The 12068-nt window shown below is 48.8% G+C and overlaps 1 protein-coding gene across 15 annotated transcripts in view; it reads left to right on the top strand.

Annotated features, from left to right (window-relative positions):
* DYSF (dysferlin) overlaps positions 1 to 12068 on the top strand; it is a 234630-nt gene that overhangs the window by 21264 nt on the left and 201298 nt on the right. For all 15 annotated transcript variants that reach the window (XM_032176991.2, XM_032176986.2, XM_032176988.2 and 12 more), the window contains exons 2-3: positions 6785 to 6840; positions 7779 to 7870. In XM_032176991.2, the coding sequence (XP_032032882.1) occupies positions 6785 to 6840; positions 7779 to 7870 (148 nt within the window). The remainder of the gene's footprint in view (positions 1 to 6784; positions 6841 to 7778; positions 7871 to 12068) is intronic.

The following is a 12068-nucleotide window of genomic DNA, read 5'->3' as shown; positions in this document are numbered from 1 at the left end:
CAGGGTTTCTCCATGTTGGTCAGGCTGGTCTGGAACTCCTGACCTCAGGTGATCCACCCGCATCCACCTCCCAAAGTTCTGGGATTACAGGCGTGAGCAATCATGCCCGGCCGATTTTGACTACCCTAGGTACCTCATATAAATGGAATCACACACTATTTGTCTTTTTGTAACTGGCTGAGTCACTCAGGCTAGAGGAACCCTCAGGATTTCATCATGAATCTTACACCTGCTGCTGGTCCCCAGTTCCTCAGAGCAGTTTGGGAAGAGGGCGTGGCCCCCTTTCCTCACCCAGCATAAGCTGTGAGCTCTCCTGTATCTTCTGTTAAATTACGTGCATAAAGCCACGTCTCTCAAGGCGTAAATTAATAATCAGGAAAAGGGCAGGTCGAAATCCATGATGAGGAACTATTTTCTTAACTGTTTCCTAATTATCAATGTGCCTTCCCTTTTCTTGGTGTCTGTAAATCATGTGATTGTGCTGAGTGAATGTTTCGTTTCTTTCTTACTCCTCTTTGGGGCTGCAGCACCCATAAGTGACCCCTTCCTTCATGTTACCCAGAGGGTCCCAGAGTTGGCCCTTCTAACCAGGACTTAGTGAAATCTCATTGAGGGCTTTTGTTCTCCTCATCTTCAGGGAAGGTAGGAAGCGGAAAATGATTAAAAGATATTTAGTACAGGGCTTGGCACACAGATATCGCTCAGTTAAGAAAGCCTGAAGCACCAGGAAATGAGTTTCCAAGTGTGCAACTCAAGAGAGGCTGCAGATGGAATTTTCCATGTTACTCCTGTAGGTCACAGGAAGCTGATCTGTGATAGGGGAGGGGAAGTGGACACGTAGCTTGCATCTCAGGCCCCCTCAGAACCCTGTGCAGCAGACACTTTTATTATGATCCATTGATTGCTGAGGAGCAAGGCCTAGCGGTTAGGAATCCTCCCTAAGGTCACACAGTAGTGGCTGTTAGTTGAGTGACTCCAAAGTGGTGTGTCTGACTCCTGCTGGAGCCACACCAATATGGGCCACAGAGAATTCAAAGTGGCTCAGCCAGGACCCTTCCCCCACATGCCGCCTCCTTTCATCCTCCCTCCACTGACAAACAGCCACACCATGAATGAAGTCTTGGGGCGTCCCCTGGAAACAGCACTTCTATCCTCTTGTGAGGAAGTCAACTTGCAGTCAACGTGGAAAGAAAAGGACCCATTTGTTCAGCACCCGATTACTGGCCACCTCGCTATAGACCAGGGTTACTATTAGTAACGTGAGTAAGGCATGCTGTTTGCCTCCAGAAACTCCCAGCCCAGTTGGGGGTTCAGAGCTAGAAACACACTGCTACACTGCTGTCCTGCACATGTGGTCACAGCTTGGTTAGGGAGCACCAAAGAGAGACCAGCCACCTCTTTTGGGAGAGTCAGGGGAGTCTTACCAGAGGAGAGACAACCGTGCTGGGTATTAAAGAGTCAGTAGGAGTTCACTAGATCCATCAGAGTGGGCACAGAGGGGAGGGCAGGGGAAGGAAACTCACATGTAATCAGCATACTATGTGCCAGGCACCTCAACGTTCTATCTCGGTAATTTTCACAACGACCCCTTATAAGGTAGATATTATGATATGAAATTGAGGCAGAAATGTTAAATGAATTTCCTAAGAGATTATTTTATTTTTTAGAGACAGGGTCTTGCTCTGTTGCCCAGGCTGGAGTGCAGTGGTACTACCACAGCTCACTGCAGCCTCAAACTCCTGGGCTCAAGCAACTCTCCCATCTCAGCATCTCGAGTAGCTGGGACCGCAGGCACATGCACCACTACACCTGGCTAATTTTTTAAATTTTTTGTAGAGATGGAGCCCCACTACATTGCCCAGGTTAGTCTTGAACTCCTGGCCTCAGGCGATCCTCCCCCCTCAGCCTCCCAAACTGCTGGGATTACAAGTGTGAGGACCTCACCAGTCCCTAAGAAGTTCTTAAAGTGTTGTACATGGAACCTGGGGGGATCCTCAAGACTCTTTGAGCAGGTCAGAAGGTCAAAACTCCTTCACAGCAACACTAAGAAGCTATCTGCCTTTTTCACTGTTTGGACATTTGTACTGATGGTACAACAGCAATGGCAGCTAACGCTACTGGCACCTTAACACTAATCAAGGCCTTGGCAGGCTGGGTGTGGTGGCTCACGCCTGTAATCCCAGCACTTTGGAAGGCCGAGGTGGGCAGACCACCCGAGGTCAGGAATTTGAGACCAGCCTGGCCAACATGGTAAAACCCCATCTCTACTAAAAATACAAAAATTAGCCAAGCTAGGTTGTGGGCACTTGTAGTCGCAGCTACTCGGGAGGCCGAGGCATGAGAATCGCTTGAACCTGGGAGGCGGGGGTTGCAGTGAGCTGAGATCACACCACTGCACTCCAGCCTGGGTGACTGGAGCAGACTCCATCTCAAGAAAAAAAAAAAAAAAAGGCCTTGGCACTAAATTGTGCTTCTTGTTGTGTTTTTTAGATTGCATGCACTCACAATTAAAAATAAAAAGGCAGTTTCATTTAAGAGTGTCCTTGATGAAGCAGTGAAAGGATTAGTTTGAATCCTCCTGTACACGTGTTGAGAATGTTCTGTGTGATGAAATGGGAAGTATGTATAGAGCACCTCTGCTGCACATCACAAAATGATGATTGTCTCCAGGAAAAGCACTGGAGTCACTGCTTGAGTGACAAACCCAACTAGCTGTTTTTTTTTTTTTTTTTTTCATGGAATACTGTTTTTACTTTAAAGAATGACTGACAAATTATAGTTATTTGACCTAGGCATTGGGCAGATATTTTCTTAAAAATGAAAGAGTGAGCCTGCCATTTCAAGGAAAATGGCTTGAAATACCACTTGCTGCCAATCAAAAAATTGGAGCTTTTCAAGCAGAAATTGGAGTTTTAGAAAACTTGGAGAAGTAACTTCCAGCTTCCCAGTACTGAAAGTGTTACTCCCCCAAAACTCTGGGATTTGTTCACATGGTGAATAACAAACGACGTTCCATGAGAATGCAGGTTTTGATCAATAGGAATTTTATTACTTGTCACAAGCAAGAGCACTGGGACAAAGCAGTGTCTCCCTGAGGGAAAGTGACAGGAGGGCTTTATGGTGCAATGGAGAGGGGAGAGGGTGCATCATCGCATGTAGAGGAGGGTTCCCAGTGACACAGATGCAGTGAGTCATGGTGCCAGCACATAGGTTGCATGTTATGGTAATGAAGCTACAGTTCTCCTGGGGTGCAGGCTTTAGCATGGTCATGAGGAAAGTTCACTGGGGTTCATCTGTAAGTTGCTGGGCTCTGTCAGGAGCTGGTTTTAGACCACTAGATGACTGCCTACTACACAAAGCTTGAAAAAAACAGGCTGTAAGACAGAAAGCTGTAAAGCAGGCAGATTGCTCAATCTCCCTACCTGCTTACAGAAGGCTGATGGTGACATTAATGAATGAGTGTAATTTTTTGGTAGGGCATTGTGAAATGTGTCAACATCTGGGAAGATCTACATAACTGATTGAACAAAAATTTTCCAAATGACCAATGCAGCTGTTACAGAATCATACATGGGTGAAAGATTCATTCAAAGTGCAAGACAGAACAATGAATTTTAATGTAGCAGAGTACAAAATGTTCATTGATCTGGTTTCAGATTTCACATTGCAACTTACTGGTAAGAAGTTAAGAACTACTACTTGTTGAGTTTTGATGTAGTATCAAAGAAGGATATTCACAGTTATCTGAAAGTTTATGAAAATAGGCCTCCCTTTCCAACTACATATCTGGCTGGAGTTTCTTCATAGACATCAATCAAAATGAGGAGTCTCAGCAGTTTGAATGCTGAGGTATTAATAGATACGAGAATCCAGCCAAGCATTAAAGAGATTTGCAAAAATCTAAAAGTGTCACCTTTCCTTTTTTGGGAAGTTATAGTTTTTTTTTTTTTTTTGGCTATAGATGTGTCACTTATGTTAATATTTATTGGGCTTATTATTGTGATTTTAAAATTACTAAATAATTATTTTTAAATGCTTCAGTTATAATTTCTAATGTAAAAATTCATAGATGCAGGCCACCTAAATAAAAACTCTTTGGCATCCTCAATAATTTTTTTTTTTTTTTTTGAGGCAGAGTCTCACTCTGTCGCCCAGGCTGGAGTGCAGTGGTGCCATCTCGGCTCACTGCAAGCTCCGGGTTCACGCCATTCTCCTGCCTCAGCCTCCTGAGCAGCTGGGACTACAGGTGCCTGCCACCACGCCTGGCTAATTTTTTGTATTTTTAGTAGAGATGGGGTTTCACCATGTTAGCCAGGATGGTCTCGATCTCCTGACCTTGTGATCCACCCACCTCGGCCTCCCAAAGTGCTGGGATTACAGGTGTGAGCCACCGTGCCCGGCCCTGGCATCCTCAATAATTTTTAAGAGTGACATCCTGTGACCAAAAAGTTTGAACTGCTACCCCAAAGAATCACAGGAAATAAGTGTTTTATAGTGGCCTGTGATTTCAAATTTCATGATTTTTTCCACGATCAGTGATTCACAGAGGGAGAGGGAGTTTGGGAGCTCACCCTCTCCCTGGAAGGAGGTTTATCGGAATCTCTGTGGGACTCACTACAACGAGCAAATATTTACAAGATAATTCCCTTAGAATCTCCCCGAGCCCCTCTCTGCCTCCCTCCCTCAGATGGTCTTTTGCTCCCTCTCACATGCTCTCTCTTTTTTTTTCTCTCCTCTTCAAATCCTCCCTCACCCCTTGCCTGCCTCCTTGATCCCTCTCTGCTTCCCTCCTCCTCTCCTCCAGGCTCTGAACCTGGCAGGGCGGGGCCGACCCCACAGGAGGCTGCACTTCTCCAGGCTGGATGGACACTGATGTGATTGGCTCTAAAGCCTACTGGGGCTCCTGGGAGATGTGGCCAGAGGCTCGAGGGGCTTTCGTGGTCCAGGCAGGACTCTCTGAAAGCTGAGCCATCCAGGTGGAGACCAAAGGCTTTCCACTGAGTCTTGCGCAGGTTGGGTGGAATGAGGTGATCTTTAAGAGCCGACCCAAATAAAAGTTCTGTGTCGGGCTGAACCCTTTGAATTGTTTGTTGAGCGCCCCATCATTTCATTTCCTGATGCTTACTGGAAAAGTCAGACATGGTTAGCCCTTCCTGTGCTCCCCAGGGCACTGCAGAACAAAGCTTCATTAAATGCCTTCTCTTCTTCTTTGGGACCTTCAACACTCTTTTTCTGTGGATCAGTGTCTTCATGGAAGATGTGTCTCCAGACCTACTGGGCTTAGTTGGGGAACCCCTCACTCTGACCTGTCAGTCCACATGGTGGGCCGTCAAGCAGAGAGGGCCGAAGCTCTGTCCAAACTCCTTGTTTTGTGGATCATCCAGAGAGAGAAATGCACTTGCCAGCCCAGTAAAGGACCAGGGGCTGCAGCACCTGCCTGTTTCTCCCAGCCTATGGCTCTTCCATGGAAATGACCTCCCTGCCCAATGCTGTAGAACCTACCCTAGAAGGAGGGTCTCCTTGTGCGTCTCCCTCGCCACCTTTCTTTCAAGCCTCACCTGCCCACCTCACTGGGGACAGGCACTTGCCCCTTCATGCCCACTGCTCCAGAGGAAGGGCCTCTGCCGTGCATCGTCTGGGGCACAGTGGGTCAGCTCTCAGCCATCAAAGTGTTAGTTCTTCTTGTCCACCTCAAAGCCGTTCTGCATTCCCTCAGCCAGCCCTCCCAGCCACATAGAGCTTCCTTGGGACAGCTTGCCTCAGATGGACCCCTTCAAGGCCTTGGAGGGTGAAGTGGATTTTGTTTTAGTGGAAGTAAAATTAACATATCATAAAATTCACCGTTTTAACCATTTCAACATATATAATTTATATGGTTTTAGGTTGCAGTGTTGTGCAACCATCATCATGATCTAATTCCAGAACATTTTTATCACCTCAAAAAGAAACCCCATACCCATTAATCAATCACTTCCTCATTTCCATCTTCCTTTTTCCTTCTCTTAGCCCCTGGAAACAACTAATCTGCTTTCTGTCTCTATGGATTTGCCTATTCTGGACATTTCTTATAGATGGAATCATATAATTTCTGGAGGTAGACATTGTTCAAAAGAGAAATGAAATACTTTCCAGGAAGATTGTTCATTTTTAGAATTAGAAGGCTGGATGTGGTGGCTCTCACTTGTAATCCCAGCGCTTTGGGAGGCCAAGGTGGGAGGATCCCTTGAGGCCAGGAGTTCGAGACCCACCTGGGCAATATAGTGAGGACCCCGTCTACACACACACACGCACACACACACACACACACCCCAGCTGGATCTAGTGATCCAGTAGCTGATCCCAGCTACTCAAGAGGCTGAGGTGAGAGGACAGCTTGATCCCAGGAGTTTGAGGCTGCAGTGAGCTATGATCTCACCATTGCACTCCAGCCTAGGCAATAGAGTGAGATGCTGTCTCTCAAAAAAACATACTACAATCAGAAAATTTATAATTAAAGAAATTGCTTAAAAAGTCAGAAATAACAATAACAAACTCATTATGGAGAGTCAGCCTGGATACTTTCTTTTGAAAGCATGTTTCTGATGTCCCATTGCTGAGAGGGGGAAGTTGTGTAATTGGCATTGGGGATTCATTGCAGACTGGTGGGTTCTCAGGGAATCTGTTGATTTTGTAAGATTTCCCTTGGCAACCAAGCTGAAGCACAGGTCTCAGAAGCTGAGCCTAACTCAGCCGAAGGTGCAGGGCGGGATGTGTCTCTCCACTCTCCCTTTTGTGTCTCTTGTAGGGGTGAAGAAGAGAACCAAAGTCATCAAGAACAGCGTGAACCCTGTATGGAATGAGGTATGTGAGGTTTTCTCCTTCGTTTTCTCTCTCTCTGCTGCAGTTGTGTCTGCAGGGACAAGTTAGGGGGCTCGTGGAGGAGGTACCTTCTCAGCAGTGTCCTTGATGTGGGGAGGGGCTGATGGTCTAGCCTGCCAACAAAATCCTTCTGGCTCTAGGAACCTGGGAGGAGGGTTGGTGGCCTGGCCTACTAGATAAATGGAGGGGAGCTAGATATTTTTTTCTTGCTGTTTCCCCTCAGCTCTGCCAGCCAGGTAAAGGGTGCTCAGGGACTCTCTTGCTTGCCTGCTTCTCCCACACAGGCTGTTCGTTTTCCTTGCTCAAAGCTCACCTTCTCCCCACAGCCCTCCCTGATGAGGCAGGTCCTCCTCTGGCTCCTGCTGGCCCCTGTCCCCTCAACCAGCTCCCTGCATACATGGCTCCTGGGTAGTCCTTTGGAAGCCCTGCTGCCTTGCATGGATGGGGTTGGATGCACAGGGGAGCCTTTGCTCTGAGGAGGGTCATGGGGGCCTAGCGAACATGGCACTAACTTGTGCTGCCTACCAGGGCCTGGCTTCTGGATGAGCCCAATAATCTGGGTCCTTGAGGATGCTTCAGGGTCACCTGGCTTTTTCCCAGCCACACTCCTGGCTTGGCTTCCTGGGGATGGGTTGAAACTGAGTTGGGAGAGGGGCCTGTGAGAGCCCTCTCTCCTTCTCTCTTCTGCTGTCTTCAGCTCTTACTGTCACCTCTGAAGTTCTGGAGCTGTGGTCTCCATCCATCCATCCATCCATCCATCCATCCATCCATCCTTCCATCCATCCATCAATTCATCTGCCTATCCACTAGAATCATTCATGAATGCCTACTCAGTGCCCTGGGGGCATGAAGGAGAACCAGACACAGTCTCTTCTCCTAGAGGGCCATAGGTTAAGGTGCCTTTTCTCTTTTTCTTCCAGGGCTTTGAATGGGACCTCAAGGGCATCCCTCTGGACCAGGGCTCTGAGCTTCATGTGGTGGTCAAAGACCATGAGACGATGGGGAGGAACAGGTAAGGTGGCCAGAGGGGGGTGCTCCATGACTTGAAGGTGCAGGTAGGATTGTGGAGGATGCAGACTGCAGAATCCAGGCCCCAGGGAGCTGGGGTTTCAATTAGCGTTTATCAAGGACCTCCTCCTGTGGGACTGGCCCAGTGGTAGATGCTGGGAGAATCCGGCTGTGGCTTCAGGAACTCAGCCATGGGTACAGCTGAGCTGCCAGGCTACAGGGGAGGGAAGATGGGCTGGAATCAGATGTCTACGCATTTGCACAGAGAGTGTGTGCCCTAGGGAGCAGGAAGACTCGCTGCCTACTGCTCCAGCCCAGAGGCTCCCTGAGGTGGGCTGTCTCTCCCAGCCCAGCCCAGGCCAGTGAGGGCAGAGGCCCGCTCCAGGAGGCAGGCAGGCAGGCAAAGTGAAGCTGCAGCTAGCAGGGAGCTTTCCAGGAAGTCTTCATGGAAGGAGTAGGACTAGAGGTAAGATTCCTGGTTTAGAAATCAGAACAGTAAAAATGGGTAGCCCGGCTTGGGCGCCTCCCTGTGTTGGGGTTTCTGCTGAGTTTTTCATGTACCTAGTGGGTGGGTTTCCTGGTGCGGGGAATAGCAGGAGCAAAGTTGTGGTGGCAAAAGCAGGCTCCCCCTAGGCAGGCGAGGAATCCCTTCTCTTGCCATTGAGCCCCTGGGCCTTGTCAACAGAGGCGGTGGGGTGGACAGGTTCAACCCAACCTGCAGATGGGTGGGTCTTGGACTGGGGCTGTGGGTGGACTGGGAGACACAGCACATGAAACTGCTCGTGATGAGCCTTAAGCATCAGAGTGGGAGTCCGGTTGTCCTTGCTGGGCATGAGAGGAGGCACCTGCGTTAGATGCCAGCAGGAGTGGGTTCATGCTTCAAGTGCCATTTATGGAGGTCTAGGCCCAAGCATCAGGGATGAGCTTGCTGTTTTGTGACCTGCTCACAGGGGAGCCTTTGTTTGGGAACTGGGTCAGTGGCATCTGAGGCCTGGAAGCCTGGCTGTGTTGCCCTGGGGTGGGGCAGAAGGGGTTGGGGAGGGAGGAGAATTCAGGAACCCAGGGAAGGGCAATCAGGGTCTCTGGCTGCAAAACACCTGGAAAGTTTGAAATGTTAAAAACTCAGAAAAAAACCCAATTGCCACCTTCTCTCTGTGGCTGTGCTGGCCATGGGTGCATGGTGTGGGGAGGGTGGGGCACTTTCACTGGGCTCCCAAAAGTGTGGCTGCAAGGTGTGGGGCCCTGGCCTGTGGGCCAGGGCATCTTGGGCCCATCTCTTCCAGCTGTTGACCTCAGCCATCTCCACCTGCACGGGGGACAGGGATTGGAATCAGTTCAGCTACCTTCCAGCGCAGACACTGTGGAAGGCAAGGCAGCCGCTAACAAGCGTGAATGGTGGACCCGCAGATCAGGGAGGGAGCAGCCCTGGACAGTGGGCAGTCCTCGAAGGCTTCCTGGAGGAGGGTCACTCAGACTGACTTGAAGGCAGGGGTAGGCTTTGAAAAGGCAAGAAGGGGAGGGTATTCCAGTGTGTGGATGTGGCGGACAGCCAGGCTCAGGCCTTACAGGTGGGACTCAGTCTCAGGACACGTGCGGCCCTGTGAGAAGTGGGCAGTGGGGAAGAATTGAGAGGGGGGTCTCCAATGCCAGGCTGAGGAGAATAGCACCAAAATCACACAACTGCCACAAAGCTGAGTGTCTGGCCTCATGCTGTCTTACATGCAAGACCTTTTCCCATCAGTTAGGCACGACTATTGTAACTGTCACCGTCACAGATGGGGAAACTGAGCCTCTGAGAGATTGGGCAACTTTCTTAAAGGCTAGTGATGGCAGAGCTGTGATTGGAGGGCAGGTTTCTGGGATATGATCATAGTCACTGAGCCCCATGTGCCTCTCGGAGGCTCCTGGAAGCCCCAGGATGGTGTTGGTCTCTTCTGGAGAGTTCAGTTCCCTTGACAATGCTGGTGTTGACAGAGTTTAGAGGGGCAGAGGCAGGACAGTCTGGTTACTGCAGGCCATGCAGCAGAAGCACATGTTTCATTTTCATTATCTTATCCAGCATTTTTACAGGCTCTGTGGGGAGAGTTCCCCTTTTTTTTTTTTTTTTTTTGAGACAAAGTCTTGCTCTGTGGCCCAGGCTGGAATGCAGTGGTGCGATCTCTGCTCATTGCAACCTCCGCCTCCCAGGTTCAAGCGATTCTCCTGCCTCAGCCTCCCTACTAGCTGGGATTACAGGTGCCCATCACCACGCCTGGCTAATTTGTGTATTTTTAGTAGAGACAAGGTTCCTCCATTTTGGCCAGAGTGGTCTTGAACTCCTGACCTCAGGTGATCCTCCTGGCTCAGCCTCTCAAATTGCTGAGATTACAGGTGTGAGCCACCACGCCCGGCCAGAGCTTTCCTTTAAAATTTTTTAAAAATTATTATGGGTTGGTAATAGTTGTATATATCTATGGGGTGCATGTGATGTTCTGACACAGGCATAATGTATAACAATCAAGTCAGAGTAACTGGAGTATCCATCACCACAGACATTTATCATTTCTTGTGTTAGCAACATTCCAATTCTACTCTTTTAGTTGTTTTAAAATATACAATAGATTATTGTTGACTGTAGTCACCCTATTGTGCTAGGGAATACTAGGTCTCATTCATTCCATCTAACTGTGTTTTTGTATCCATTAACCACCTTGCTTTATCCCCCTCTCCCTGCTACCCTCCCCTCCCTCTGGATTCTACTCTATCTCCGGAAGTTCAATTTTTTAAAAATTAGCTCTCTGTAGGGAGATTTCTAAGACCACAAAGGCAAAATGAGAGCTGTGAACATATTTTTGATCAATTCAAGGACCAGGCTAGCCCTCAGGGTAACAGTAGGTGAGGGCCACATGCAGGCTGCTCTGGCTGTGTGGAGCAGAGGTCATACGGGGAACGGGAAGCTTCGAACCTTGGGGTCCTCCCATTCGCCCCTGTGGGTGCTCTCTAGCTCCTGGGGGCAGCTGGCTCCCTAAAAACTAGTGCCCCACATGAGCAGTTCACTGCAGGGCTGTGTGCCAGACATCAGGTCCTCAAAGATCAGTTTACAGGACAGCCAATTCACCAACCTCATCAACTTACCAGAAACACCTTTCTTATAACATTTAAATGTAATTTTTGATTTTTCCAAACATTTTTCTCAGTTTCAGATTTCTAGCAATTAAAACTTGTCTTAATTAAACTAGATTGAAATGTGCACGTACATTCATACATACTTGAGGACTCTCAGAATATGGAAAGCAACACTGTCATGAGAGGAAATGATAGCATTTTGGCTTCATGGCTGGGCATGGTGGCTCATACCTGTAATCCCAGCACTTTGGGAGGCCGAGGGCAGCAGATCACATGAGGTCAGGAGTTTGAGACCAGCCTGGCCAAGATGGTGAAACCCCATCACTACTCAAAATACAAAAATTAGCTGGGCGTGGTGGCGGGCAACCTGTAATCCCAGCTACTCAGGAGGCTGAGACAGGAGAATTGCTTGAACCTAGGAAGCAGAGGTTGCAGTGAGCTGAGATCACTGGCTTTGTGCCAGGAGAACATGGGATTTGTGGCCTCCTCAGCTGTTTGCAGGCAGGTGCGATGCCTCAGGGGAGAGAGCACAGGTACCTGCAAGGTAATTCTGTCACCCCCACCCCATGACCAGATGGCAAAGTACTTCCACCCTACACATGGATGTGAGAAAACAACCAAAGACAAGCAGCAATACAAATTCTAAAAGTGTAAAAAGAAAATCATACCAGGGAGTGACAAGAACGACCACATGACATTTTAAATTTTGAAAGAAAAGGAAAAACCTTCAGGGAATCCAGTTCAATGAGCATTTTATTTATTTATTTATTTTTGAGATGGAGTCTTGCTCTGTCACCCAGGCTGGAGTGCAGTGGTGCGATCTTGGCTCACTGCAACCTTCGCCTCCTGGGTTCAAGTGATTCTCCCATTTCGGCCTCCTAAAGTGCTGGGATTATAGGCGTGAGCCACTGCGCCCAGCCCTTCAATGAGCATTTTAAATTGAAGACCTCCTCACTGCCCTCCAGTCCTGCCTGTTGGGTCAGGAAGCAAACAGGGACTCAAGGGTTAGGTGGCTGTGCCTTGCAACTGTCCTCAGGCCTCTCCGGTTGGTGGGTTCCAGTGAGGGTCCCCGGAGTCATCATGCAGCCACCCCTTTT

The sequence above is a fragment of the Hylobates moloch genome, unplaced genomic scaffold (genome assembly GCF_009828535.3).
Source record: "Hylobates moloch isolate HMO894 unplaced genomic scaffold, HMol_V3 SCAFFOLD_15, whole genome shotgun sequence".
Taxonomy (NCBI): domain Eukaryota; kingdom Metazoa; phylum Chordata; class Mammalia; order Primates; family Hylobatidae; genus Hylobates; species Hylobates moloch.
This window is presented reverse-complemented; position numbering and strand designations above follow the sequence as displayed.